The sequence below is a fragment of the Plectropomus leopardus genome, chromosome 4 (assembly GCF_008729295.1).
Source record: "Plectropomus leopardus isolate mb chromosome 4, YSFRI_Pleo_2.0, whole genome shotgun sequence".
Classification (NCBI taxonomy): Eukaryota; Metazoa; Chordata; class Actinopteri; order Perciformes; family Serranidae; genus Plectropomus; species Plectropomus leopardus.
In genome coordinates this window covers 32816352-32843761 of record NC_056466.1, presented here as the reverse complement: position 1 = coordinate 32843761, position 27410 = coordinate 32816352, and the positions used below count along the sequence as shown (strand labels likewise).

At 38.7% G+C, this 27410-nt stretch overlaps 1 protein-coding gene across 5 annotated transcripts in view; it reads left to right on the top strand.

Annotated features, from left to right (window-relative positions):
- The first annotated feature begins 1240 nt into the window (after positions 1-1240).
- The window catches only part of ankrd49 (ankyrin repeat domain 49), a 42551-nt gene continuing 16381 nt past the window's right edge, over positions 1241-27410 (top strand). The window contains exons 1-5 of one of the 5 annotated variants that reach the window (XR_006105796.1): positions 1260-1401; positions 4736-4978; positions 18125-19307; positions 20500-20541; positions 27168-27252. Coding sequence is in view for 3 of the 5 variants with exons in the window: in XM_042485297.1 (XP_042341231.1) it covers positions 4760-4978; positions 18125-18601 (696 nt within the window). In the remaining 2 variants the exon portion in view is untranslated. Of the gene's footprint in view, positions 1402-4735; positions 4979-18124; positions 19835-20499; positions 20542-27167; positions 27253-27410 lie in introns of those variants that run through there. The other 4 variants (XR_006105795.1, XM_042485298.1, XM_042485297.1 and 1 more) reach the window with 4 other exon arrangements.

Genomic DNA, 27410 nt, shown 5'->3' with positions numbered 1-27410 from the left:
AATCCGCTCTCCACTTTAACAATGCCAGGGTGAGTGATCACAACTGAGAGCACTCGCTGCTAATGTAGACCCTGTCTTATTGTAGGCTGTGCCTGTGTCTTGGTTTTTTTTTTACTTCATAAGCATGATGATGTGTGCAATGAATAACTTTGTGAGAACACATTAGATTAATGGAAGTCTTCATCTGCTGCCTAATGAGTGTTCTGATGGAGGTACGGGTGCAGTAAGTCTAAATTCGGATTTCTACCTGACACTTGAATAATTTTCTGCCAAGCATCTGTTATCTCAAATAATGACTGATAAATGGCAGAAACAGGCACATATCCCATATGTCTTCACTACAGCTGTCTGTGTCTTGTGGGAGATAGGTCAGGAGCAACTGGATGGTTTTGTAGTGCAGTTTTTGAAGTCATGGTTGGTAACGAACATTTCTGACAAAACGAATCACTGTGAAGAGCAGCATTTGGGTTTGATACTGGCCTCATTTATATGATTTGGAGATGTGGACTAATGGACCTGACAGCCAGACAACACTGTGAGGTGTTAGCCATAGAAGCTAATCTACTGTATGTTTTTGGGAGGAAGCCAAAGCTAAGGGGGAAAGGGCAGCCAAAATGACCTTGACAGGCAGCAGAAAAGAGACAGATCAGAAAATGGTAATGAGGATGTACTCAAGATATGAGAAAAATGTTGATGTTTAAAGAGAAAGGGAGGTCAATTTTATTTTTAAAGCCCATTATCACAAATCACAATTTGCCTTTACAGCAAGCTTTTTTTTTTGCGATAAATGGGATTTTTTTTTTTTTTTTCAAAATTGATGTGTTTCCATTAGGCATATTTTATATTTGCAATTTCAATTTGTGCAATTTGAGGGTTAATGGAAATTCGTCTAAAAAGGAGTGTGCTTAGTCCCACTGAGATTAGTCTAAGACTGTTGACATACCCTATATGCTGTAAAGCCCTCTGAGGCAAATTGTGATATGTGGTGTTGGGCTTTATAGATAAAATTGAAATTGAAATTTAATTGAAATCATTATTTGTACAGTCCTTTGAGGGATGCTTTGTGATTGGATTACAATAAACTTTGACTTGACTAATCTGTAGTATTTTGTGTTGCCTTTGGATATGAAAGATGTTTTGTTAAATACATTTGCCTTGGCTTGCGAAGTCGACCTGCAATATATTGTCGACCTGTGAGAGGCGGCCGAGTGCAGCAAGGTGTCCAGTCTGCCGGAAATTCAAACGACGAAGAAGTAGAATTACGGCGGTGGTTTGTTTTGAACTCGCCAGGCTCAAAGGTGAGCGTCAAGTAATTTTTAATGTTACTGCTTTGAGCATTTTAAGCCCCAGAGTGTGTGAGAAGTGTCGCTGTTTTGATGTGATACATGTTAGCTTCGACAGGTACGTAAATGTCTAACACACAAACGTCGTACGTAGGCTAACAGTTAGCGTCAATGTAAAGAAAACGCTAGCTTAACTTGTCTTGTAACTTGCTGCGTAGCAGCTAAATTATCTACGGCGTTTACGTTCATTAAATATTGAACGTTTATCTTTTCGCCAATGGATACAGCACTATAGACACACGTGCCAATTTATTGGGTTCACAGCTAGTTTAGATAAAACTAATGCAGCCCCGCATTTAACGTTAATCTCTGCCTAAAGGTTATTATGGACGGTTTTTGTTGGCAGTGTTTGAAGAGGTGTTGATTGAACTAGTTGTTTTGGAGATTTTAGTTTGTAGTGCTCCTATACTGTATTGCATTACATTGGGAGTTTATCTTTATATTTGGACTAATCTCGGACAAAATATAATAATTGGCATGTCCGTGATTCCAATAAACAATTGTTTAATAGACTTAGATTTAACAATAGAAAACAGAAAATAAAAGTCAAAGCAAGATTCTAGGGCTGCAGCTATTTTCGTTTTCTTTTCTTGTGTAATATTATTATTATTAGTAGTAGTAGTAGTAGTAGTAGTAGTTGTTGTAGTAGTAGTAGTAGTGTAATTATTGTATGATTTTAATGCATGTTACTAATGATTTCCCTAATTCATTGTTTGGTCTATAATACTTCACAAAGTAGCGTAAAATGCCTTTCACAATTTTTCAGTAATTAATGGGACATTGTAACTTGTTTTATCCAACCAAAAGTCCAAAACCCAAAGATAAAAGTAACACCCGTAAAGAGCAACTTGCAGGTTAGACATCCCAGTGAATTAGTGTGTGCGAAAATTATATAGAAGCTAAACTTTAAAAGTAAAACACAGAAATATACAGTACAGTGTTTACCTTCAAAGCCTTTTTTTCGTTTTTGTTTTTTGTTGAGGATTTTCTATTTCTGCATCAAGAAAAAGCAAAATGGAAGTGAAGTTAGGGAGAGTGGCCAAATGAAACAATGGAAAATATGGATAACAGTGCTAGTTTTGACAAAGAAGAGGTGGGAATGTGTATGCTTATACATATGACGGGCCACAGCCATACAGTTATCGAACTGATAGGTGGTCAAGACCCCTGGAGCAGCTAAGAATATGGTGGGTGCAAATGAACCGTATGCTTTATAAGCCTCACATGGTCCTGGCTTCGAAATCTCATCCTGAACTCCCATCATATCGGCAACACTGTCCTTTTCTTTGTAACAACTGTGTTTTTGTTACCGATGCCGCAGTGATGTCCCGTCTGTTCAACTGCATAAACCACTTCCAGGCACCAAAAGCTAGCTCTGTCCTTTTTTCTGTTAGGAAAACCACTGATTCATGTCCTGGCAGAATGGATTTTCACCATGATGAAAAAAATGGTACAACACGCCAGTCTATTGAAAAAAAATACCAAATCACTATGTCATGACCACTCAAAACCACCAATACCTAGTACAGCACGTTGAGATGAGAACCCTCTTACATTCTGTTATGTGCCATGTCTGACGTTTGATATTGGAAAAAAAAGCCTATTTAGGAGCATTGGTCAGAATGGCTACTTCTTAGAATTTCTACCCTAATGTCTTGTAAAACACATAAAATCTTCCATAAACTTTTCAAATGGCTATTTTCTGAGAAGATAAAGCATAAATGTAGTTATAAAAAGTACAAGTTGCGCCTTAACATTTAAGAATCTGCAGAAAGAGAATATTTGGTATTTCTGCTTAGAAAAATAAATCAGTTATCAGAATAGTAGCAAATTCATTTTCTGGTTATTAATCGTGTAATTGTTTAAGCGGCACATTTTTTTTTTAACAAGTTAGCATGCAAGAAAAGAATCATACAGTAAAAACAGATGTGCAGGCAGAGCAAAAAAAAAGTTTTTTTTTCATGTAGAAAAGGTTGCTCAAATATTGAATGTTTTTAAATTTTTTATTGGTCCCAAGTTAAATGCAAGCATACACTTGGTAATACCAACTGACATTGGCAGTCGTGGCTGTAATGATCTGCTTTTGGACACAGAGAAAAACGAGCTGCTGCTCACTTTCATTGATTAGGCTTCGTTTGAAACATGTAAGGTAAAACAACTCAAATGAAATAAGAATTTTATAAGGACAGTGTATTTCAAAAGAGCACTAGACCGACTCTATTCAGATTCAAGGTAACAAATGACAACTGAGGACATCCAGAGGTAGTTTAGCTTTTCAGGGACAGTGTGAAAGTTTAAAATACCTTTGATGGTCACAATAGATACTAAATTCAATCCAAGAGCATCAAAAGTATTAAACATAAATATTCTTTTAAATCGTATGGTTCTCTCATATCATCTCCTCCATCTCTGATTTTCATTTCTTCTCAGTTAGGTTAGAATATAATATATACTCAAGCAATCTAATAAAGCACAAAATTTGAAAACAACAACATTACTAGAGAAACAATAGCACTAATAACATGTAAAAGTACTTAGGTGACATTAACCCACCTGAAAAACTAACGGAGAGCAATCAATAAGTATGTCTACATGCACAAAATATTTAGTTTTTTTGCCCTTATTGTCTTAAACTGAAAAAGCTAGATTCAGGGGGAAAAAGGGCTTATTCAGAATATTTAAAAGGAATATGCTGTTTTTTTTATGACTCACATCAAACTCAGAATTTTGTCATACTCTGAATAATAGGATAATATTGGTGTGCATGTAAACATACCCAGTATGTTGGCTGGTCTTCAGTGGTGTTAATGGTATTAGGTACTAACTGTCTCCTGAAGAATGCAGTGCAAGCCCACAGCCTATATACCCACAGGTGATTCTGGCTTTTAATATTAAAAAACAAAATGCTTGAAATTGAATAGGGGTGTCTGCAAACATGCAAAACAAAGTGCTTAGATACTAACACATAAGTTAGTGGGCAGTTACATATGAAGTACTCCGTGCCTCATGTACTGTAGTATCTTCCATGTGCTAAAATAATAGGAGAGCAGTTTTTACTGATTCACAGCACAATATAATAAAATTGTAATGTAGTTTAATGACTAATTACTTTATAACAGTATTTTATTTTGTTCTCAGGGTTACTAGATTATATCCATTATGGCATATGGATCCAATGGAAATTTAAAAAAAAAATGGAAAAAGGGCTGCCACGGCAACCAGAGTCCGAGTTTGTGATGGCCCAATATCTAGATTTTTTCCCAATATATCTATCAACACATCTGCTGAATTTGGTGCTTTTATCACAAAATGAACCTTTGTTATGAAATATTGAGCTATGCCGGCGCCACTAATATATCTTTCTGATTTCTCTGTTTCGTTCTATGGCTTAGATTCTCTGACAAAAACAGTAAGTGATGGAGTTTCCTGAAGATTTCAACCAGCTTGAGCTTCTGAATTCACATGGACACCTGATCCCCCGAGGGGCCAGCAGCCTTTGGACTGGAAGCAAAGACGAGGAGGAAGAGGGCGAAGAGGAGGAGGGGGACCACAGTGAAGAGTGGTATCAAGAAAAAGAAGAAAGTCTCAAAGATGAGCCAAAGTGGCTCATTCTGTGGGCAGCGGAAAACAATCGCGTGAGTGATGTTTTATTCTGGCACCACAGGGTGAGATTGATTGGGAGATTGGGTTCTACAGGATCAACCCTTGTAGCTCATTATTTTGAAGGAGTTCCTTCTTTTAGGTTTCTTTGACCTTATTGTTATTGTTTCTCCCTTAATTGCTCATTCTTTCCTCTACAATGTAAAGTATATATTTAAAGCGAGTATGGCATAGAAATATGAGCATGCTAATAATTGGTATTTCCCAAAAAAATCAGCATAACATTTACTGACCACTTTGTGGAAATAGAAACAAGGCCAACAGTTCATCCAGCTTGTAAAAAGTGAGACAACTTGCTACCAAAAAGTCCTCATCTTGTCCAAATTGTGCTGCGTCAGGTCTGCTCAGTCCCAGTAGACAGATAAAATCCCACAGTTTGTGATATGTCAAGATTTTTGGTATCTTAAATGTTCTGATCCAGGTGCTGCCGCTTGTTCTTATAATTTGAAAAAACAAAAAGGATTTAGCAGCTGACCAGTGATACCACTAATTGCACTTTTTTCACTTCTTTGTTTGCCCCTTCTAGGGTGAACTGCACATCATAATGTGTCATTCTGAACCAAGTAATTTTTGGTCAAAATGCTCTGAACGGTTCAAAATTAGGTTTGGGAACTGGAACAGAACCACTTCCATTTGGTGGAAAAGAAGTCTCTCAGTGTCTGGCCGATCTGCTCCCACAAATGGGCTTTTGTATTTGTCGTCAGAGATTGATCAGAGATTTTCAAATAAAAGTGATTGAAACAGCAGCACAAATAAAGCGTAACACCCTGAAAAAAAAACGCTTTATTCTCTGGCCACATGTGGCCACATATACTTTCTCCTCACTGGGAACAATAGATAAAGACGCTGGCACCCAGAAAACAACACTTTATGGACACAGGCCTTTACTGGTTCTGTCTTTTCTCTTGTCTCCTATTTTTCTTTTTAAAACATTCACCCGTTAACTGTGACATGTGCCAGTGGCTGGGCATACGTTAAAGCTGAATTTGCATGTGTCCGTTACTATAACAAATCTGATGCAGAAGTCATGTTTAAGCAATGACTTCCTGACTTTGTTATGTCCCATCGGGGTAGTTACCGACAACATGCAATCCTTCTTGACTGGTAAACATGCACACGCACGCACACACACAGAAAACATGAAAACCTAGTGAGGTCTATGAATTCATCGCATTGTGATAAAACTTACCACTGAGCAGTGTGAAGGACGCTGTTTTTAATTGAGAGAGAATATTTATCTGGCAGCTCGGGAGGTCAGGCTCACAGGAATATAAGTAGCAATCACGAAAGCAGGGTAAATCATTAACTACAACTTGGCCTTTCACCTTTTGGTGTCATGACATTTTTAATTTGTCAAAGAGCTAAGTGAAATCAACAGGTCAGAAATTGAGACATTTTTTCAGTAGATATTTGAGTGTCAAAAATCACATAAATATTTCAGCCTGCAGCTGAGCATGTAAAGTGTGTGTAACTGACATTATTTGTGATTTGCCGTGCCACGGTTCAAACACAAAGTGAAACTGAAGTGCTTCATTAAGAGCAATTATTCTCTGGATGATGGTTTTCAATCCTCTGATCCCGTTTGTCTATCTGCTGGTGCTTCAGAACCTGCCATTATTTGAGCATTCCAGTATAGGAAAAAATGGAAGAAAAGCTTTAGTGTGATCCATCCACTTTGTCTCTACCAAACTTAGTGGTATCACAGTACAGATTTGTGGATAGAGTTCGATTTATCCTGTAAGAAAATTATCTGGCTTGTCATTGTCATTTAACGTGTTAACGTGTTGCCATTTAACGTCATGAGAATAACATTAGTTTTAGCTCTGGAAGGATTGTATGTACTCAAAACAGTAGCATCTTCTGCAAGACAATTTTAATATAACACCAGTTTTCACTCTACTGCTGTTTTACAATCAAGTAGGGATGTAACAATACACATATTTGTATTGAACTGTATATGTATTATTCTGTATATAGCTTAATTTTTTGAAGCCCCTTTCACTCTACAAATATGCCGTTATGCAGCCTTGCCTTTCTATATATAAGGTACAGTTGCGGAATGGGGGTACAGGGTTGTCTTGCCATTTAGCAGGCAACAGAGGTAGCAACAGTGCAAAATTGAGGTCTATGTAAAAGGGAAAGCTGGTAGAGCAGGATCATGGGAGTGACGGGTGTAACGTTCTGAAGGCTTAGCGGGACATTCAGTGTGACAGTGGCATTCGCATTCTGTATGTGACATATAGTACACAAGCTAAAGGCAGTAACAGATCACATATGTGCAACAATGTTTTTTAATAGATATCAAACAAAAGCCAGAGACTGCAGCGTATTAACTAGCTATGAGCTGTAAATTCACTGCTAAGCAGAAGAGAGATGATAATGTTATTTCTGAGCCTTACAGTCTCAGTATCTCTTCCTCTGTGTTGCTGCAGCCTCTAATTAAGAGCAGCGTGACAGTCAAGAGCACTCAGTCTGCCAAATACTGTCAAAGTCTGGGGACCAAAATGTCCCCAGACTTTGAAAAAACAACTTCGACTAGAAAAAACAAAAACAAAATAAGGAATGCTCGACTTGAAGTAATTTTGGTCGTGTGAGGGGTTTCTGACTGATGATTCAAATCCCTGACTTTCAGGGGGCAGCCCGAGATAAGCATCAGTAATGTCCATATAGACCAATTGGGGAACGGCAAATAGTAAATCAGAACAGTCTGGTGAGTTTAGAAAATTACAGCAGTGAACTGTAATGCAGCCTTTAAAACTGGGACAGGATAACACAACATTACAGTATTGAAAATATAAGACAACATCTAGTCTCATGTCACAATATTAATATAATATTGATATCTTGCCCAGCCCTGCTCAAAAGAGTTATCTCCACGATCAGGGATTTACAGTAACTCCCCCACTGCAGCTCTCACACCTCACTGTGTTACGAGCAAAAACAGTGCAAAGACTGCATGATGTTATTTTATACTGTCACTAAATTGGATGTTGTATGTATGCCTGCATTTTGATATCTGTTTATTATGTTTAATAAAGAGCAATTTGAGGCCTAATATATGTTTCTAAGAGACAGGCTGCTATGAATGCTGATAAGGAATAAAGTACGCAGTGCTGCTCCATTAAGTGGACTTTACACAGTGGAGTATTTATTTAGTCTTGCTCTCCACAAAGAGAAAGCGATAAGCAATGAGTCACAAGTCAGAAGCACCCATTTGGTTTCTCTTTTGTGCTTATGTTATTAAATAACTAGCATATATTAAATATAGCGCTGGGTAGGGCTGGGCAGTTAATTGAAAATCAATCAAAACCAACATTCAGAACCTCTAACTGACATAATCTTGCCTGTGTTGGTTATTTCGGTCATTTAAAAAATGTGTTAATCTTTTCCCCAGCGGGGTTGCCAACTCCCATGCATCTGGCGCGAGTCCTTTTTCTGCTCTGCCTCAGGTTCTCAGGACACCAAGAAAAATCTCATGGCAAAACATTGCAACAGCAGAAGTGCTGAACAATCATGTAATGCAGTGAATGACTTTGACTCTAGAAAAGAGCTGAATATACAACCAAGTCGTATGTGCTTCCACAGTGTTTCATTATGACGGTTCAAACTGCTGATCGTCTGACAGCAGCGCAGTGAGACAGAAACAGAGCAGAGCTTCTCCTCAGTGTCTGAATCAACAAACAGCCAAATATTCAGCGCTGGGACGTAACTTCTTTAGAGTTCTACAGACTGCTTTGTTTTAGTTTCAGGTTAAGTCAGACTTTGGCTGGAATTATTTAGAAACACCAGGATGCATCGCTCCATGTCTCATCCAGGTGCTTGCGCAGAGCTTTCATTATTATCAGGGGCAGATGTAATGTTGTGGGGACCTGGGGCCACAGGCACATTGCCTAATTTTCAACCTTTCTCTAACTTGGAATGTTGGCAGGCTGTTGGCAGCTGTAGAAGAAGTAGCCTATTCAAAACTGTTTTTCCCAAGAAAAGCGCACAGCAGAAGTTCACATCAAAATCCTGCAGTCGGGAGAGGTTCTTTAAGATGGAGCTTTTAATTCTTAAATAATACTGGATAGTTTGATAAATAATAATGCTCCATATGTTTATTACACTGCAACACACCATGGTCAAATGAAACTGTCAGTGAACTATGAGGGCAAAAAACTAAATCATCGTTCATTAATTGTAAACAAGGTAAATTAATCATGATATTGATTTGAGGTATAATTGCCCAGCCCTGGCGCTGGGTGATAGAACTCCCTACTTCTCCAACCCCTGTGTGACATGTTCAAATGCCTTCTCCTTTTTTTAAGGCCAACACTCCAAAACCCAAAGACAGAATATATGAAACTGCTGGAAGCAGACACCAGTATGAATATTTGAGTGAAAAATGACTGTAGGAGCCAGGTTAAAAAAAAAAAGAAAAAGAATTAGCTGGTGTTCAGAGTCTTTTTTTTAGGGCATGTTCTTGTGTTAGAGTCAAAATTCGAAATTTTTAAAATTAGATAAAACAAAAAGCACTAAGACACATTTTACCAAGACTTTTTTTTCCACCAATAAAAGGAACTAATTAATAACTATATATATATATATATACACTCACCGGCCACTTTATTAGGCACACCTGTCCAACTGCTCGTGAACGCAAATTTCTAATCAGCCAATCACATGGCAGCAACTCAATGCATTTAGGCATGTAGACATGGTCAGGACGATCTGCTGCAGTTCAAACCGAGCATCAGAATGGGGAAGAAAGGTGATTTAAGTGACTTTGAATGTGGCATGGTTGTTGGTGCCAGATGGGCTGGTCTGAGTATTTCAGAAACTGCTGATCTACTGGGATTTTCATGCACAACCATCTCTAGACTTTACAGAGAATGGTCCGAAAAAGAGAAAATATCCAGTGAGCGGCAGTTCTGTGGACGAAAATGCCTTGTTGATGCCAGAGGTCAGAGGAGAATGGCCAGACTGGTTCGAGCTGATAGAAAGGCAACAGTAACTCAAATAACCACTCGTTACAACCGAGGTATGCAGAAGAGCATCTCTGAACACACAACACGTCAAACCTTGAGTAGATGGGCTACAGCAGCAAAAGACCACACCAGGTGCCACTCCTGACAGCTAAGAACAGGAAACTGAGGCTACAATTCGCACAGGCTCACCAAAATTGGACAACAGAAGATTGGAAAAACGTTGCCGGTCTGATGAGTCTCGATTTCTGCTGCGACATTCGGATGGTAGGGTCAGAATTTGGCGCCAACAACATGAAAGCATGGATCCATCCTGCCTTGTATCAACGGTTCAGGCTGGTGGGGTGGTCTAATGGTGTGGGGATATATTTTCTTGACACACTTTGGACCCCTTAGTACCAATTGAGTCGTTGCAACGCCACAGCCTACCTGAGTATTGTTGCTGACCATGTCCACCCCTTTATGACCACAGTGTACCCATCTTCTGATGGCTACTTCCAGCAGGATAACGCGCCATGTCATAAAGCTCGAATCATCTCAGACTGGTTTCTTGAACATGACAAATGAGTTCACTGTACTCAAATGGCCTCCACAGTCACCAGATCTCAATCCAATAGAGCACCTTTGGGATGTGGTGTGCAGCCGACAAATCTGCAGCAACTAGTGATGCTATCATGTCAATATGGACCAAACTCTCTGAGGACTGTTTCCAGTACCTTGTTGAATCTATGCCACGAAGGATTAAGGCAGTTCTGAAGGCAAAACAGGGTCCAACCCAGTACTAGCAAGGTGTACCTAATAAAGTGGCCGATGAGCGTATATGTATGTGTATAAATAATTCAAAAAGTTTATTGATCTCTTGTTTAAAAACCTGTTTTTTAATTCATATTGAGAAATTTGAGTGGAGTCGTCATGCACAGTAGACGTCATGTATTACATCTAGAGTCTTTTAGCTGCCTAAGCCATCAAAAGAAATGCTTCCAAAGAGGATCATGTAGTGCCATGACATCCGTCTAAAGATTAAACCTTTTGTTTTAGCAGAACTCTCCGGAAGTAAAACAATATTCTGTACATAGTATACTGCTGTCCCTCACAGCACAGTCAACATTTAGTTGTAAGTAATTGCAGTAATTAGGTTGAAGAATGGGAAACACGCGTGACTTTGCACCCCGCAAGGCAATACATGGCACAGAGGGAACCAATGCCGAAGAGTGAACTCATGAAACAAACCCTGAAACCTTTCAAAGGCATTAAGGCCACAAAGAACACTATGTACCCTGTGGATAATCAAACAGTGCTTCACAATGAACACAAAATTCTGCCCTAGCCTAATTTAATCACATTTCATTATGCACACAATAACGCTGATGCCCTCTAACCATTTTCAAAACACAAAACATGAATTTAACAAATTAATTGCACTGGGATAAAAAAAAAAAATTTAAAAAATTCTTTGCCAGAAGCATTAAGGATGTGACGAGTGTTTGAGCAGTCTTGTGTGTGATGTCTGCTTAGTTCTGCTGTCTTGTATCAGTCTGTCTTTTGTGATAATTTCTGTTACAGTGACTTTGCATTTAGACTGATTTAAAACACTCTTCAAATTACTTATTTGGTACAATATGTTTTTCCTCTTTCTCAAGGCGGTGCTGTGATTGTAGTTTTTCACCATATTCTGACATTTTTTCCCCCACTGTGAGGGACCACGGACAGAGGGATGTTGTATGATGTAAACCCCTTTGAGGCTAAATGTGATTTGCTGGACTTTATAGAGCTTATTAAAATTGAGTTGAAATTACTTTCTACAGTCCTTTGGGGCATTACTTGTGATTAGCCTACAAATGATCTTTGACTTGACCAATTTGTGAAGCAATTTGGGTTGCCTTTGGGTATGAAATGGGCTATATCAATAAGTTTGCCTTGCCTTTTACATGCACACTTAAGTGGAGCTACAGTTATAGCTCGATTAGACCAGGTGGACGACCGTCATTTTCCCGGTATACTAGCACAAGGGGGAGAATCAATTTATTGATGTAATCGATTACGTGAATATGTCAATTCACATAATGTGCATCAACCAGTCGCACCGTTTCACACAGCGCATAATGAGAGCTCGAGCAGTGCCGGGCATGTTGTTTTTTGTTTCGGCGCTCGTGTATCAAGTTAGAGCATGCACACTGCACGGCTGAGCAGCACTTGTCAGGCATGTCTGAGCTGCATGTCAGCTTCAGCACATCTAGAGAAACGGTGGCTCGCTGTTTTTTTACACGTTATGCTCGCGTTTGTTGACTCTATACCACTTTATACTGCAGTTTAAAGTCTCTCTCTGTCACAGAGATGAGGAAATACAAAGATGTTTGTTTTAACTCCACTTCCTTGCTTCCCTTTCAAAACAAAAGCTATCTGACTGTTTCTCTGTGGACAGAATGCCATCAGTTGCTGATGCAATGCATTTTATTTTGAAATATTTACAGGACGGGGAAGTCAGTTGTGCAGGAGCTTGTATAACTTCATAAATGAGTGGAATATGCGCTTATGAATATTAAAATACAGCACTCATATCCGCAGGCCGCTGCCTAGAATGTACTAGTTCTAATTATTTGTTAGAAGAGTTATAGTGTTATTCAAATTGCATTATTTTACTGTAAGATGTTTTGTTGGACTGCTAGATTTGAGGTTTGTTACTGTAACATAGAGTAACTGTTTTGTTAAGTGACTTGATTTTTACATAGTTTTATTTATTTTGCTGTTGGATTGCTAAATGTAGATTGTATTACATTCCTTTTACTTACTTACTTTACTTATTTTACTTTTATTTTGGAGAGACTTTATACCAGACTGTAAAACACAGATTACCAGTTAAGACTGGGCTATATTTTGTTGGGAAATAATGCCCTGCAGTGTATGACAAGTTTTAAAATGTTATTTTTAGTAAATTCTGTATTATATTTATTGAATAATAAAAAAATAATAGTTAGATCAATAAAAAAAAAATCGATAGATTAATCAATAAAAAAATAATCGTTAGGTGCAACCCTAGATGGAAGTATGTCTGACTCTGCCATGGTAGGTGGCGATATGCCCCTTTCAGTTAGTTGCTATTGGAACGTCCTTTAGTTGGCCTATTTTGTCACACACCAAACAAGTTAGCAAGTGGCGAAAAGGTAGCATGTCCAATGGTGAAAACATAGATAACTTTTCGGCTCTGTACATTTCGTACATACTCAAAGCTTTACTTTTTCTACATATTGTTTTGTTTTCTTCCATTATTCGTTTTCTTTTGTTTTTCCTGGCTTTCCTCTGTGCATTTATACTGTTTGACTTCCCGGTCAAAGCCCAGTGTGGCGATTAGGGTAGTTCAGGTCCAGTTGAGGTGTATACATAAAATATTGACTCGATTCATAACCGCATTATTTGGGTGTGTTAGTCCGACTTTTACAAATTAGATTTTTAGTCAAACTAACACAACAGTTTGACTTTCTAACATCATGTAAATGTACTGATTGTATCTGTCCACTGAGGACTTTTCATAAGGTGAAACTGTCCCATCAATGTAGCTCAAATGTAGCCTAATTAAACGCGATTAAATGGAGTACAGGCAACATGTGAGGTGGCAGGTCTGACTCTGAATCTCTGTCAGCTCGCAGCCAAACAGTAACATGTGGAGATGTTCTTTTTAAACTTTAAAAAACATTTTTCATCTTTTCACAGCTTTTAAATTAGTACTCAACTGAGTCCACATGATTATGAGTTTACTAGTCATGGCTGGTACCACTCAGCCTGTGAAAACAGTTGTGCAATGTGCTGCATGGTTCTGGAGGGATCTTTGTCATGTCTGAAAATATCTTTAGCTTTGGCTCAAAGGGCTGCAAATGAATGACCGCAACCTTGCATTTCGAACTGGAAATTTAAAGACATGGCCCAAGACATGGCCAAATCCCAGTCAGTGAGGATCGAATGATAGATGCTATTGAGCTGCATTACGGGAAATTTTGTATCCAGAGATAAAGGAGTTAAGCTCATACTCAAGTGCTCTGCAGCATCAATTGTTATCATTTTTAGATCTGTGTATTGCAAGTCCCTGAACTTAATGGAAGTGCAGTACTAAATTACCGAAGTGCCTCTTCAAGGGTTGGCAGGAAAAGATGAGTACCTTTTCAATTTTGATCTAGCAATATAGAGCCTTTGTTCTGAAATATGTCTTCATTAGTCTGTATTGTTTCCCATGATGTTGAAATGAGGCATAGGTGGCATGTGCCATAATGAATGCTGAATTTGTATTTCACTTGCTATTTACGACATCTATTGCTCGTCTGTCTGTCCTGGAAGAGGGATCCCTCACTATCCTCTACCGCTCTTCCTGAGGTTTCTTCCATTTTTTTCCCGTTACAGGGGTTCTTTTTGGGGAATTTTTCCTCGGGTGATGTGAGGGTCTAAGGGCAGAGGGATGTCGTACACTGTAAAGCCCTCTGAGGCAAACCATGTTTTGTGATAATGGGCTATATAAATAAAACTGACTTGAATACAAATGGAGTGAAAACTATGACCACCGGGCTCAAACCAGCACTGAGCTGGTCAGCCATGGAGCACACGATACAAAAAACAGTAAATCCTACTTATCAAGAACTTGCTGTACAGCAATAATAGAGGTCAACAAGCCCATAGGTTACATTCAACATTTTTGGGAAAGAACATTAATGTCATGTCCTTGTGAGCCTGGACAATGCTGAAGATCAGTAAATGTCACAACATCGTTTCTTTCCCAAACATGCAACTCACAATCCAAGTAACTTTTTGAGACCTTGTTTTTAGTCCTTTCAATAACGATTTAGACATCCATCTTTGCAAGGATTGTCAGGCATTAGCTGTGTTTTCACTGCAGTCCTTATACAAATGAAAAAAGACATAATGCTCTAAAAGTGCTAAGTATACATGTGACCTGAATAGAATATAATTTAGTTGGATTTTTTTTCAAGAGGTAGAAGTTACTAACATGAAAGGCTGTAAGAGGATTCAAATAATTAAAGTAATACTTAATTATTCCAATGAAATTACAAACCCGATTTAAAAAAAATGTGCATATTTGTGAAATGTAAATAAAAACAAACTGCAATGATATGCATATCCTTTTCAACCAGTATTTATATGAATACAGTACAAAGACAAAACATGTAACATCCAAACTGATTTCTTGTAAATGTACACTCATTCTGAATTTGATGCCTTCAACATGTTTCAAAAAAGTTAAGAAGGGAATGTTTACACGTTACCTCACCTTTTCTTTGAACAACACTCAGTAAGCATTTGGGAACTGAGGACACTAATTGTACATGATAGATTTATGGTCATTAAAAAAAAAATCTCCTTGATCCTACTATATCTTTTGGAGTTAAAGGAGGAGTTTAGGAGTCTCACATCCTGGGGAATGAAGCTGCTCAAAATTTTAGCAGGCTGGGGTGGGTGCTGTCCTTCCGTATTCTTTGGGCTCAGTATCGTTTGTTGAAGATTTGTTTTAAATTAAAATAATTTCCCATTCTCATTTGATAAATGACTTAAGATGCTCAACCATCTGGGGTGTCAGTTGTTGTATTTTATGTTTAATAATGTGCCGCACATGTTCAGTGGTAGAAGGTTCTGGACTGTAGGCAGGCCAGCCTAGTACCTGCACTTTTTTATTACAAAGCCACGCTGCTGTAATGTGCAAAATGAGTGCCTGGCATTGTCTTGCTTGTATAAGAAGCGACATCTCTGAAGAAGACGTCTGGATGGCAGCATATGTTGCTCTAAAACCCCTACGTACCTTTCACCATTTATGTTTTCTTCACAGATGTGCAAATTATGCCATAGGCACTAAAGCTGCATTTCCATCAAAAGCTTTTGGTAAAGTACCTTTGGAACCAAAAATACCACCTATAAACAGGTACCTAGACCCTAGATCTGTTAAGCATTTCCATCACAGACTGTACTCTTACATGTGGGCTGGGTTGTTGTCATTCGCTGCTCCGTCTAGCTGCACTCGCTGTATTTCCTTGTTCACCGGTGATACAGAGTGAAATCTTCACCCTGTTTATCATCAACAGACAACAAGTGAGAGTCTCAGTGGTGTGTGTATATATATATATATATATATAATATATATATATATATACATATATATATATATATATATATATATATATATATATATATATATATATATATATATATATAGAAAAGGTAATAGTAGTGGGTATTGAGTCCTTGTCAGGCAAGAGAGTCAGTTGAACAGATGGAGCAGGTGCAGAAGGAGGAGCTGCTGCAGAACCACCACTGGCTGTGAAGAAGCAGCAAAAATCTGTGGGTAGTTTCTTCAAAAAGCAAAGCCCTGATGCAAGCTGGAAAGATGCCTGATGTGTCCTGATTCAGAAAGTGAGTCCGAATTCCTGGAGTTGTGGAGGCTAACAGAAGTGCAAATTCGAAAGAGTGAGTCAAAGAAATTCTTCAGCATCCCGACCATCAGTATCACCTTTGAAAGAGTTTTTAGTACAGGTTGATGTCGTCACATGTACCAGAGCAGAGTTAAAGCCAGAAAAGGAACTAGTCTTCCTTTCTCGCTAAAATGAAGCCATAAATGATTGTGAATATGCTAAATAGTATTTGAGAGGTATAACATTGCTATGTGCTGGTTGGGTAGTAATTGTCTTTCAATATAGTTTATTGCATGTTGATGTCAGGCTCAAAAACTAATTTGATTTTGTAAGTAACACAAGAATTCATTGGCTCTTTATGAATAATCTTCCCACAAATGTCTAAAAAAAAAGGAGATAAGGTGATGACATTTCATATCTGAAAGGTCAAAGGTCAGCTTCACTGTGACATTATAATATTTCACAAAAACACCTTTAGTGATTAAATTAAATAATTACATGCTCTGTGATGATGTCATCAAAATGAATCGCTTGCCATGAAAGTAAATTCAGTTCAATTCATTTGTTGAATTTTGGCAGATGAGTGAACCAATGAATAACTGAATAATTTTTAGTATAGTTAATGCAAATGACTGAAGTTTTCACTCATTGTCAATGACGTGTGCAGTAACACCTAAGTAAAGTCCAGTAATCCCAAGTCTGTCAATATATTTGGCCCCCGCCACTGCATCTTCTTTTGTCCTCTTTTCTGTGCCATCAAGCTGCTGGTTTTTGGATACAATTGTGCTTCTCGCTTGTAAACTGTGTCAGAGGATGCCTTCTGTAAAGCCTCTGATAACTCTGTGTCCTCTACCACCCAAACTGCTCTGCATACCATTGTAATCAATTTTGCAAGCGAGTTAGTCGGTCACGGGTAGACTTGGATGGTGAAAATGGTATTTTGATAATTTTATTGACTTTATCCTACCTTTTATTACAGTTTTAATTCAGTTTATCAGTGTCTTTATCTCTCACAAAGATGAGAAAATACAAATACATCCATTTTACTCCAACCTTCCTACTTCTGTTTCATAATAAAAGCCCTCTGGCAAGGTCTCTGTTGACAGAATCCCATCAGTTGTTGACACAAGGCATTTTATTTTAAAATATGTGTAGTGAGTGCAATCTGTGCTTATAAATGTGGAATTACAGAACTCATAGCAGCATGCAGCCCTGCAGAAGCGCCACAGCCATGATGCTACCAGTGTGAACCCCATAAGCTCGAGGACACGCTGCAGTTCGGCGAAGTTCCCGTCATGCACTGTGTCAGCTTCCACTGTGAATCTGGCTCAGTTTGCGTCTGAACGCCTGGTTGAATGTGGCTTGAGGCTGGCTGCTAGCTCTACTATCAGAGGCTGTGCTAGCTCTAACCTGCGGGTTCACTTCTAAATGCTTTGAATCAAGGTGATATTTCAGGCTTGAAAGTACTCTGATGGATTTTAACACATAATTTTCTTTCTGTCATTTATTAATCGAAAATAACACGTTATTTTGACCGCCCTAGTTTGAACATTAAAAGTATTGTGTTTTTACAGTATGCAATTGAATACCAATCAAAAAGAATTTTCTGATTATTGCATCCTGTTTTTATTTAGGTTCTACAGCGTCCCAACGTATTTGGTATTGGGATTGTATTATGATAATAAAATCAAATAAAACATATCATGTGAGACTATTGTTTTCTGACTGTCTGCATTTCTGCATTGTCTCTCAGGTTTTAACAGTCCAGAGGTTGATAACAGCTGATCCATCGCTGGTGAACTGCTGCGATGAGGACGGATACACTCCTCTGCACCGCGCAGCATACAACGGCCACGTCAATGTGGTTTCTGCTCTGATCGCCGCCGGGTCTAAGGTCAACCCTCGCACCATCGACGGCTGGACGCCCCTTCACAGCGCCTGCCGCTGGAGCCGCATCGCGGTGGCGAGTTTACTGCTCCGACTAGGAGCTGAACTGAACGCCCAGACCAACGGTGGGCTCACGCCACTGCACCTGGCCGCCTCTAACACCACCCCCTTCAGAACAGACTGTCCTCACACGATAGAGCTCCTCCTCTCTCAGCGACACCTGAAGCCGGGGCTCCGCAGCAGCAGTGGGGAGACAGCCAGTGAGGTGGCCCGACGCACTGGCCCACATCACGCCCTGTTTGAGATGGTGGAAGATTGTGTCAATGTGGTTCCCATCTCATGACTGAAAAACACGCATGCAGATGTTTTTTTCCCTCTTCTTGTCCGTGTAAGTAAAATGGACAGTAGGTAAATGAAAATTTGAGACATGATCTTGCATCCTATTAGCTCTTTACTTGAACTCGTATTTATACAGAACGTGTCCCCTAGTCAGCCTCTTAAGCCACTTTGATGGGGCGCCTGGTGGCTCAGCGGAAAGAGCAGTGCCTCATGTACAGAGGCTTTGTCCTCGCTGCAGCAGCCGCGGGTTCGAATCCGGCCTCGGCCCTTTGCTGCATGTCTCCCCCTCTCTCTCTCTCCCTTTCACGCTCACACTGTTCTGCCAATTAAAGGTAATAAAAGCCCAAAGTGATAATCTTTAAAGCCATTTTGATGTTAATATGAAAGGAAATTCAAGTTGTCTGTTGAGCATCATGATGAACAAACGCTGTGTCTTTTGAATAATAAGCTTTTTGCATCATTGAGACGGGAAATGAGATCCACACTTTTGCAAGGTTTTCTTTGAAGTTATTCTGAGCTGCATTATTTCCCTCTGTGTTATCATTTGCTGTATTTGGCACCTAATTTCTAACCTCTTCACAGACAACTAAAAACAACCTTTGGATGTCCCTTGTCTAGGCGCTTGAACCAGAAGTTACGCAGCATACGTAGCAGCTACACAGCTTAAGCAACCCTCTTAAGCACTGAGGGGTTCAGAGATCTGAGCAGAGGTGAGTTACTTCTGTCAATACCTGCAGGCTCTGTTGGGGGCTGCAATAACATTCAAAAGAATGGCGCACAGTTTTAATACTACATTTTTAAACCACAAAGTTTAGTGCTTGAGGTTTACTGTGTGTGTGTGTGTGTGTGTGTGTGTGTGTGTGTGTGTGTGTGTGTGTGTGTGTGTGTGTGAGAGAGAGAGAGAGAGAGGAGAGAGAGAGAGAGAGCGAGCAAACTGAACATAGAGAGAAATGCATATCCCAAATTTTCATAACCCAGAGTGACCCCTTCACAATGATTGTTTTGACCACCTAGTTGTACCAGCTAAACTATTAAACATAAATCAAACGCCTTCACATAATTAAATCTGTAGAAGTTGGGATCGTGAAATGTGTTTGCTTGAAGAATAACTGGTTTAGCAGAATATTGGCCAATAATTTTTTGCCAAACTGCTACTTTATTAATTAGCCAATTGTTGAAGCTTCACTTGTATACCTATACTGTTGGATGTTGAATTTCTAATAAAACAAGGAATGCACTGATTGTGAAGTTTTGGAACGATACTGATCTTTCATACAACAATTTGGCTTATTGCTAATGTTTTTTGCAGTTGTTTTTTCTGTTTTTGTTGTCATTTCTTGTTTTTGTTATCTTCATTATAAAAAATAATAGAACTGTTTTATGTAAGGTAAATTAGACCCTCTTTACACTACCCTTGAGTACAAATCCATCATATATCATATTAATATACAAAACATTTTTAATATAATATAACTTCTTCAAAAGAACTTTTACATAGTACATATGCCATAATTCCACCTCTGTTATCTATTTTATGCATGAAAACCTCAACAAATCTTTCCTTCACATAACTGTATTTATTCAAGTTTATAGCAAAATAGTTGTTTTGCACATCATGAGACCATTATGATTCAAATTTGCCCACTTCTCATTTTTACTGAATAGAGCTGAACACATCATAATGTAACTCAATGCAAGCCATCAGCTGCTAACAGCAGGGTTCCCATGGTCATGGAAAACCCGGAAAAGTCATGGAATTTCCCAATCACATTTTTCCAGGCCTGGAAGAATTATGAAGTTAGGCAAAGTCATTGTGTGTAATGAAATAGTTAAAGTCATCTTCCATGGATAACCTTCAAGTAATGTAACATAATGGCATATGTATTTTCTGTTGCTGTTAAGGTTACGCAGTTCCAACATGCTTCAACATGTGCGATATCAGAGGTAAGTTTTGAAAAAGCTTTGAGTTTTTCCATAATAATGCGTGGGACCCTGTGTAACCGCTAACATTAAGTAGCTCTCCAGCTGTTTTCAACACAGATTTGTTCAATGTAGCATTATCAGGGAAACAATAGACCACGTCCTCTATGACTGAAGTTAGTTTACTGCGCCCTTCCACCCAGAAAGTAACCTGGAGAAGATCTTTGATCCGAAACATCAATGTTACCAGTCATCTAGTTACACAGCAGTGAGATCACAGAACCTATTTGCCAAAGAGTCCTTGTATTCTTCTTGTATGTGCTCATTCATTTGAGTTTAGTCTTGAGTCCTGCTTTTTAGTGTGCACAGAACTGACTAAAAAAACCCAGAACAGGTAACTGCGATAGGGGAATGTCATCATCATATTGATCTTTTGTCTGGTGACAGTAAACAAAGCAAATGTCAGACAATCCCAGTGTGTGGCAGATGAAGTTCATCCTTTTTTATACATTTTATTGCCATGTATGTTTTCACACGAATGAAATTGCAGACTGCAGCTTGTTCATGAAAACACCAGTGAAAAGGCAAAGAAAAGTGCTGGGTTAGAAATAGCCCAAATCCAGTTATTTTGTTGGTCAAAAAGGGAACGACCCAGCAGGGTTGAATTTTGTGTTTGACCCAGCATATAATGAGTTGAGTTTATCCACCAAAAAGTGGGTTGAAAAATACAACCCAAATTCTGGGTTAAAATCATTATTTTACTGTGGTCAACTGTTATGAAATGATGAAAGAAGCAGTTAATGTTCCAGCCATTCTTTATTATTTCAAGCAAAAAACAAAAAACAACAACTTTTTGAATACTGAGTGTTCTGATACATGCAGGATTTATGGGCATCTGTTGGCAGTTATTATATATATTGTTCTTAACTATGTTCTCATTTGTTTATAATCACATAAAACAACAATCACTGTGTTTGTGTCACTTTAGAATTAGCAGTTTATCTACAGTTTATATACATACGGAGCAGATCCTCTTACACATAGTCCACCGTATTGTTTCTACAGTAGCCCAGAATGTACAAACCAAACTATTGCTCCGTATAGGGCCATCCACTTTTTTTCCCTGTCGGCCACCACAGCTCTCCTACATCTTTGGTACATGGGAGAGGTTTTGACTCTGCAACCTCACTGCTCAATACTACGTAATCCCACACACCAGACCTTTAAGAATACGTAAAATGAGAAAAAAAAGTTCAAACGTGTTTGTCATAACCAGGTGAAGCTATAACAAATCATTTACAGATTTTTATTTTCTTGGTTTGAGGAAATAAGATTTCAGCTTGTCTAAGCAATGGACTAAATGACTGGCTAATATGGAAATTTCTGCAAACTAAAACACGAGGAGAGAAAATCACAGTTGTTACAGTTGCTATTTCATTTGTTTGTTAAACCAAAGCTGAAAAAAGCCCAAAAGTACACTGCAAAAAATACAAAATATTGTGGAAGGTAAGGAAAGTTGTCTACTTCCATTTATTTTTTATAATCTATGATTCGAGGTGCATTGCAGGGTCTGCTAGGCAGTCAATACTTGTCTTGGTGGTCCGATAAACAGTAAATTAATTAAATTCAGCGTCCCATATTGCTGTTTTTGGAGACACTGTAGCCTCAGACTTGCAACAAAGAAGGCTCGCCCTTCTGGCTTCATAGTTGGATAGTTACATAATGTTTATCTAGGAGGGAATCTTTAAATAATAGTCTAAAGTACTTGTACTGGTAGGTTTGATTTGTAGCAGAAAATTTTACAAGGTTTCAAACATACAATTGTGTTTGAAATTAAACTTTTTTTTTTTACCCACAGACTCGGTACTGCAAACCCTCTTTGTAGCAGCAAACCTTTGTGCAAGTCGTCTTTATGCATTCACACTTTGGGGAATTATTTGTGCAAATCTTTTTTCATCTATTTACAAAATGTTGTGCATGGCTATAGATCACTTTACACATCAAAAAAATTAAACTTATCAGTTCAGAAATATTCGAACATTTAAATGTATTCACACAAAAATGTTCTCACACATTCAGATGAAGTGACACACAGACCCTATTTTGCTTTCATACTTTTGTGTCCTGAATGCGTACGTGCTTACGTGCGCTCGTTTGATCATTTTGATCCTCTTGCATCTTCTGTCTGCTGCACTAAATCCTCAGTGTGATTATTTTCGTGCCTTGTGAGACTTTTCTTCACTGCCTTGTTTGCTGCCTCATATTCTTCTGTGTTGCTGCTTTTTTTGTTCTGTTTCTTTCATTTTCCCCTTCTCTCACTTACTTTCTTGTGTCTTTCTGTGGATAACCAGACTTTGCTTTTTGTCTTTCTCCCTACTGCTTTTTCACCAATCCTGCCATATGCTTTTCGGATCTTTCCGCATCTCTGCAACTTGGGGTTTCTGTTTCTTAGTGTTGTAGTGCTTTTCGCTCTTAACCCTTTTTCAAGCCACCACGGAACTGGTTCTGTTGCGGTTTCAAAACCTAATTTTGTACTGTTCAGAAGTTTCTACCAAAAATAACTTGGTTCTGAATGTGAAAAGTTGACTCTCATCAAAAAATAGCAGGCTAGTTTGGTCAATGAAAATAAAGTCAGTTTGATTTTCCATTGTTTGGTTTGCAGAAACCCATGTTGCTTTATGGATGGCCTTGTGTGGCAAAGACGAGCCTCTGATAATCGAGTTGCTGTCTGGACAGAATATTGCAAATCTTTCTCCATGTATATTCATGTAACTTTTCCCATTATCATCTCAAACCGTTGTTGTTTCTCTGTGTCCTTGAGTTCATGTCTCCCATGAAATTTGTGATGTCCTCATTTGATGGTTTTGGAGTACTCCATGATGTATTGGGTAGTAGAAGTTCTTCTTGGTTTTGTTATCTCCATCATAGCTTTGTACTATTTGAGAGTGTTTTTTTCATGTATAGGTTGACATAATAGATACCCAGGCAGTGAGGGCCCTCTTGGCTTCTTTGGATGGCATGAATCACACTTCCTCTGTCTGTGGTGCAGAGTCTTTTGGGTGCCGGAGTGGAGTATGGACTAATGACTAGCAGTGATGGACTGGGGCTATGAGATGGAGAGACCTTTAATGCCATGCACCAGAAGGGAAACAACAGTGCTTAATATTACAAATGCTCAAGCTCAGATCATCAGTGTCTTTGAGTATTTTAGGGCTGCAATTAACGATTATTTTGATAATCGATTAATTGGTCGATTATTTTTTTTGATTATCGATGAATCGGATTTTCCCAACACTTTGCTCAAAAATAGATTATCATTGGCAACAGTTAAAAAAAGTGCATAAATGGGGTTGCTTGAACATCCCTGAGCTGTCAAAATAATATTAAATTATAAATAATAAATAACTGCAAAATCAAATATAAAACAGTTCAAAAACTAAATGTTGACTGCTTTTACAAGATCCTGGTACATTTCCTTACTTTGAGTCGACAAAAAACGACATATGTTCAGTTTGACTTCAGCCTTGCCAAACTGCAGCGTGTTTCATGCTTGTGGTGTTCACGCATGCAGTGTTGTTGCAATGTCGCTGTTGTATCACGGACCACAGATATTAGTACTGTACTTCCACATTTACAAGCACAAATTCTACTCATTTATGAAGTCTTGCAAGCTCCCACACAGCCGACAACACGGTCCTGTAAATGTTTAAAAATAAAATGCCTTGTATCAGCAACTGATGGGATTCCACAGAAACGCTGTCAGAGGGGTTTTTCTTTCAATATAATCATCAAAACGCAATCTTCACTGTCTATTTCTGCTGACAAACGTGCGTATCACACATAAAAAATCGGCGAACCACCGTTTCTCTAGATGTGCTGCAGCTGACACGCAGCGGAGACACTCCGAACAAGTGCTACTAGAAAAATGGTGAATAATAATCGCGCGACACAACGAATCGATAATTTTATTTGTTTCCAACACATATAATGATCGATTATAATCGATTTTATTGATTAGTTGTTGCAGCCCTACACTATATAATCAAAAACTACAAGGCAATCCCATAAAAATTTAGCACATAAAAAGTGTGTTGAGTGTGTGTGATCTTACTAACAAAATCAAAGCAAATATTGAGCCTGTTCGCATTCAGAACTCGTAAAATAGTGCGACTTTGACATTGCTTTTAGCAGGAGATTGCAACACAAAAAAACAGCTTTCGTGTGCGCATGAAGCACCACTGGAGGGTATCAGGTGAGAACGAAGCCAGAGAAAATCATTCGCGGTGTTATTATACAGCGGCAGAAGGACAGGTGGGACCTGCCATGTCTGCATGAAATGAGGCGGTATTCATCATTCAAAACCGGAAACTGGAGGCAATTATGATGCTAGTAAGCCAGTATACTCATTAAAAACACAATCCAGTGCTGAAAGAACACAACATATTCAGTGTGTACAAGTGAATAACACCACAAACTATCAGGAAAAGTTTCTGTTAAGAGCGCAATGGCTAAAGAAAAACAATTGTACCAATTATAACAAATTAGTTTCACCCTCACTTCCTCTTGTCTTTAGCCCCTTGTAGACATTTTTCACTTCTGTTTCACTTCTCGTGCACCAAGCTGAACATCCAATCAGAGTGATGTCACTCACAGATGGGTTCAGTGGCCACTGCTGATTCAACATCCAAAACTAAACTGGTGGAAAAAAAACAGACGAGGGTTGACAAAGGCCAACGGTGAGGGACACACCGCTGTGACAAGGCTGCTGGCCGTTGGCCCAATGTGGGCGGGTTGCTGGCCATCAGCTTGGTGTGTCACGGCCTTTAGGGTCATGTACGAGCAACCTCATTTTTTTAATCCCAACCAACTCCTGCTGTTATGTAGGGAAAATGCAATCTTGGGAGCCTTTCGTTCTGTCTTAAAAGATAGACAATGCAAGACCATTGAATAGTGCCTGTGTTTTTAAACAGTCACTTGTGTCAAAAACTCCTGCACTTTAATTGTGAGCAAGTTTGCACCTTTAAAATAGGTGTGTGTCTTAACGTATCTGTTACCTGTCTGTTAATATTTGTTCATCATGACATGTGCTGCTGACCTCTTGGCCTGGTCACCCTTGTGAAAGAGATCTTGATCTCAATGGGGTTCTTATCTGGTTATATAAATGAAAAATAAAACCTGCACAACAGTGCATCTCTTGCAGTATTTCATAACAGCAGTGTGAGACAGACTCATAAGGCTGATTGCTGAGCAAATAAAAGGGCAACCGACTGTCTTTTTCCTTAAGCTCATGCAGAGAAATGTTTCAAATCAACACGGCTAATAGTTGTGATTACCTGACTAGATGTCTTTGCACAAGTTGTACATTTGGACTGTAATTTCACTAACAGGCTGCCTCGGCAGGTCAGCAAGTGCCAAGATATTTTTCTTCCCTCCAGCCCATCCGTGACTAAATTTGCATTTGAATAGTTGCAGATCTGGATGTACTATAATAAGATTGCACAATACATAACTGCATTCCTATGTGCACAACAATGAAGAGTCCTTAATGTTCAGCACAAAAGGGTGTCGCTCTCCCTCCCTCGCTCTCGTTATCTCTTCCTGTAGAGAGACAGTAAAGAGCCGGTGCTGTAAGATAACTGTTTGGTATCTTCCAAAGGCTGTTGTCTGTCTTTGTGAGGACCAATCTTACTTTGAGAGTGACGACGTCTTGTCTTTCAGGAACATTAGGTATTTTCCTCACATTCTCAGAAGACTATTTAAGGGTTCAGATTTCGTTCATGGATAAAGATTACTATACGTTGAATTTAGGAAGTTCATTAAAATTTCGACTGCGTGTTTTCTCGCTGGATCCTTGTGCTTTTGAAGGCTGTCATTTTGTAAAATCTGGGTCAAGTGTGGATGCAAGTGTGGATGATCTCAGCTTTTGAAGAGTTAAGTGATGCAATATCACCTCTTGTAGCGTCTGCTGCATCATGAGGGAGCCAGTTCCCTACTGACAAGCACATAGTCATAGCATCATGTGACCTATAGAAGGCAAAAAAAGTGTCCATTAAGCGTTTTTTTGCGAAATATGGCTTTTTTGAATCTCCTGAAATATCGCCTCATGTGAGCGCAAAAACTTTTTGCGATAAATGTTAGTTTTTTTTAAAATTGACGTGTATTCATGGGGGATATTTTATATTTACAGTTTCAATTTGTGCATTTGAGGATTAATGTAAACCCGCCTATTGACAAGTAATGCCATTGTTATTGTTTAGAAAGGGCCACTGTTGCATATGTTGTGTCACATGAGAGGTCAATGGCGTTTTCTTTAAAGCATCCCAATTGTATGATCTCTGTGTTTAAAGGGCTATATTCAATGGTATTTTCTTTAAAGTGTGACCATGATCATTCACTAGCATTAACCAGAGCCCTTTAAGAGAGAGTCGCGGCATCTCCGTTTGCTCCAATGGACCGTTGGACCATGTTTCTTATTTTTATTAAACCATATACAAGGCCTCTCAATGTTGAGCTCTTTGTTTGGGTAAAATGTTCTAATGCAGTTTTTGAAAAGGATAACCTCACATATTCTTTGTAGTTGTAATCTGTGGTGAGTATCAGACTACTCCTGCTGGCATTACTCAACAACATTTTTCTCATCTGCGTGTCAGTGTGTCTCTCTCTACACACCTGGATCGTCCCTGTGCAGCGCAGCAAAGCATGGTGGAGACAATCTGAGAGGACACCACAAGAGAAGGACATATACCAACTGCTTGATGTGCTATTTATGTTTCTTAGTTTATTAGATAATAATTTAATTAATTAATTGCAGTAAGTCTGTAGAAAGACAAAGATAGATAAAATACACGTTTATATATATATATAAGCAATAAACAGCAACCTGCTCCTTTACC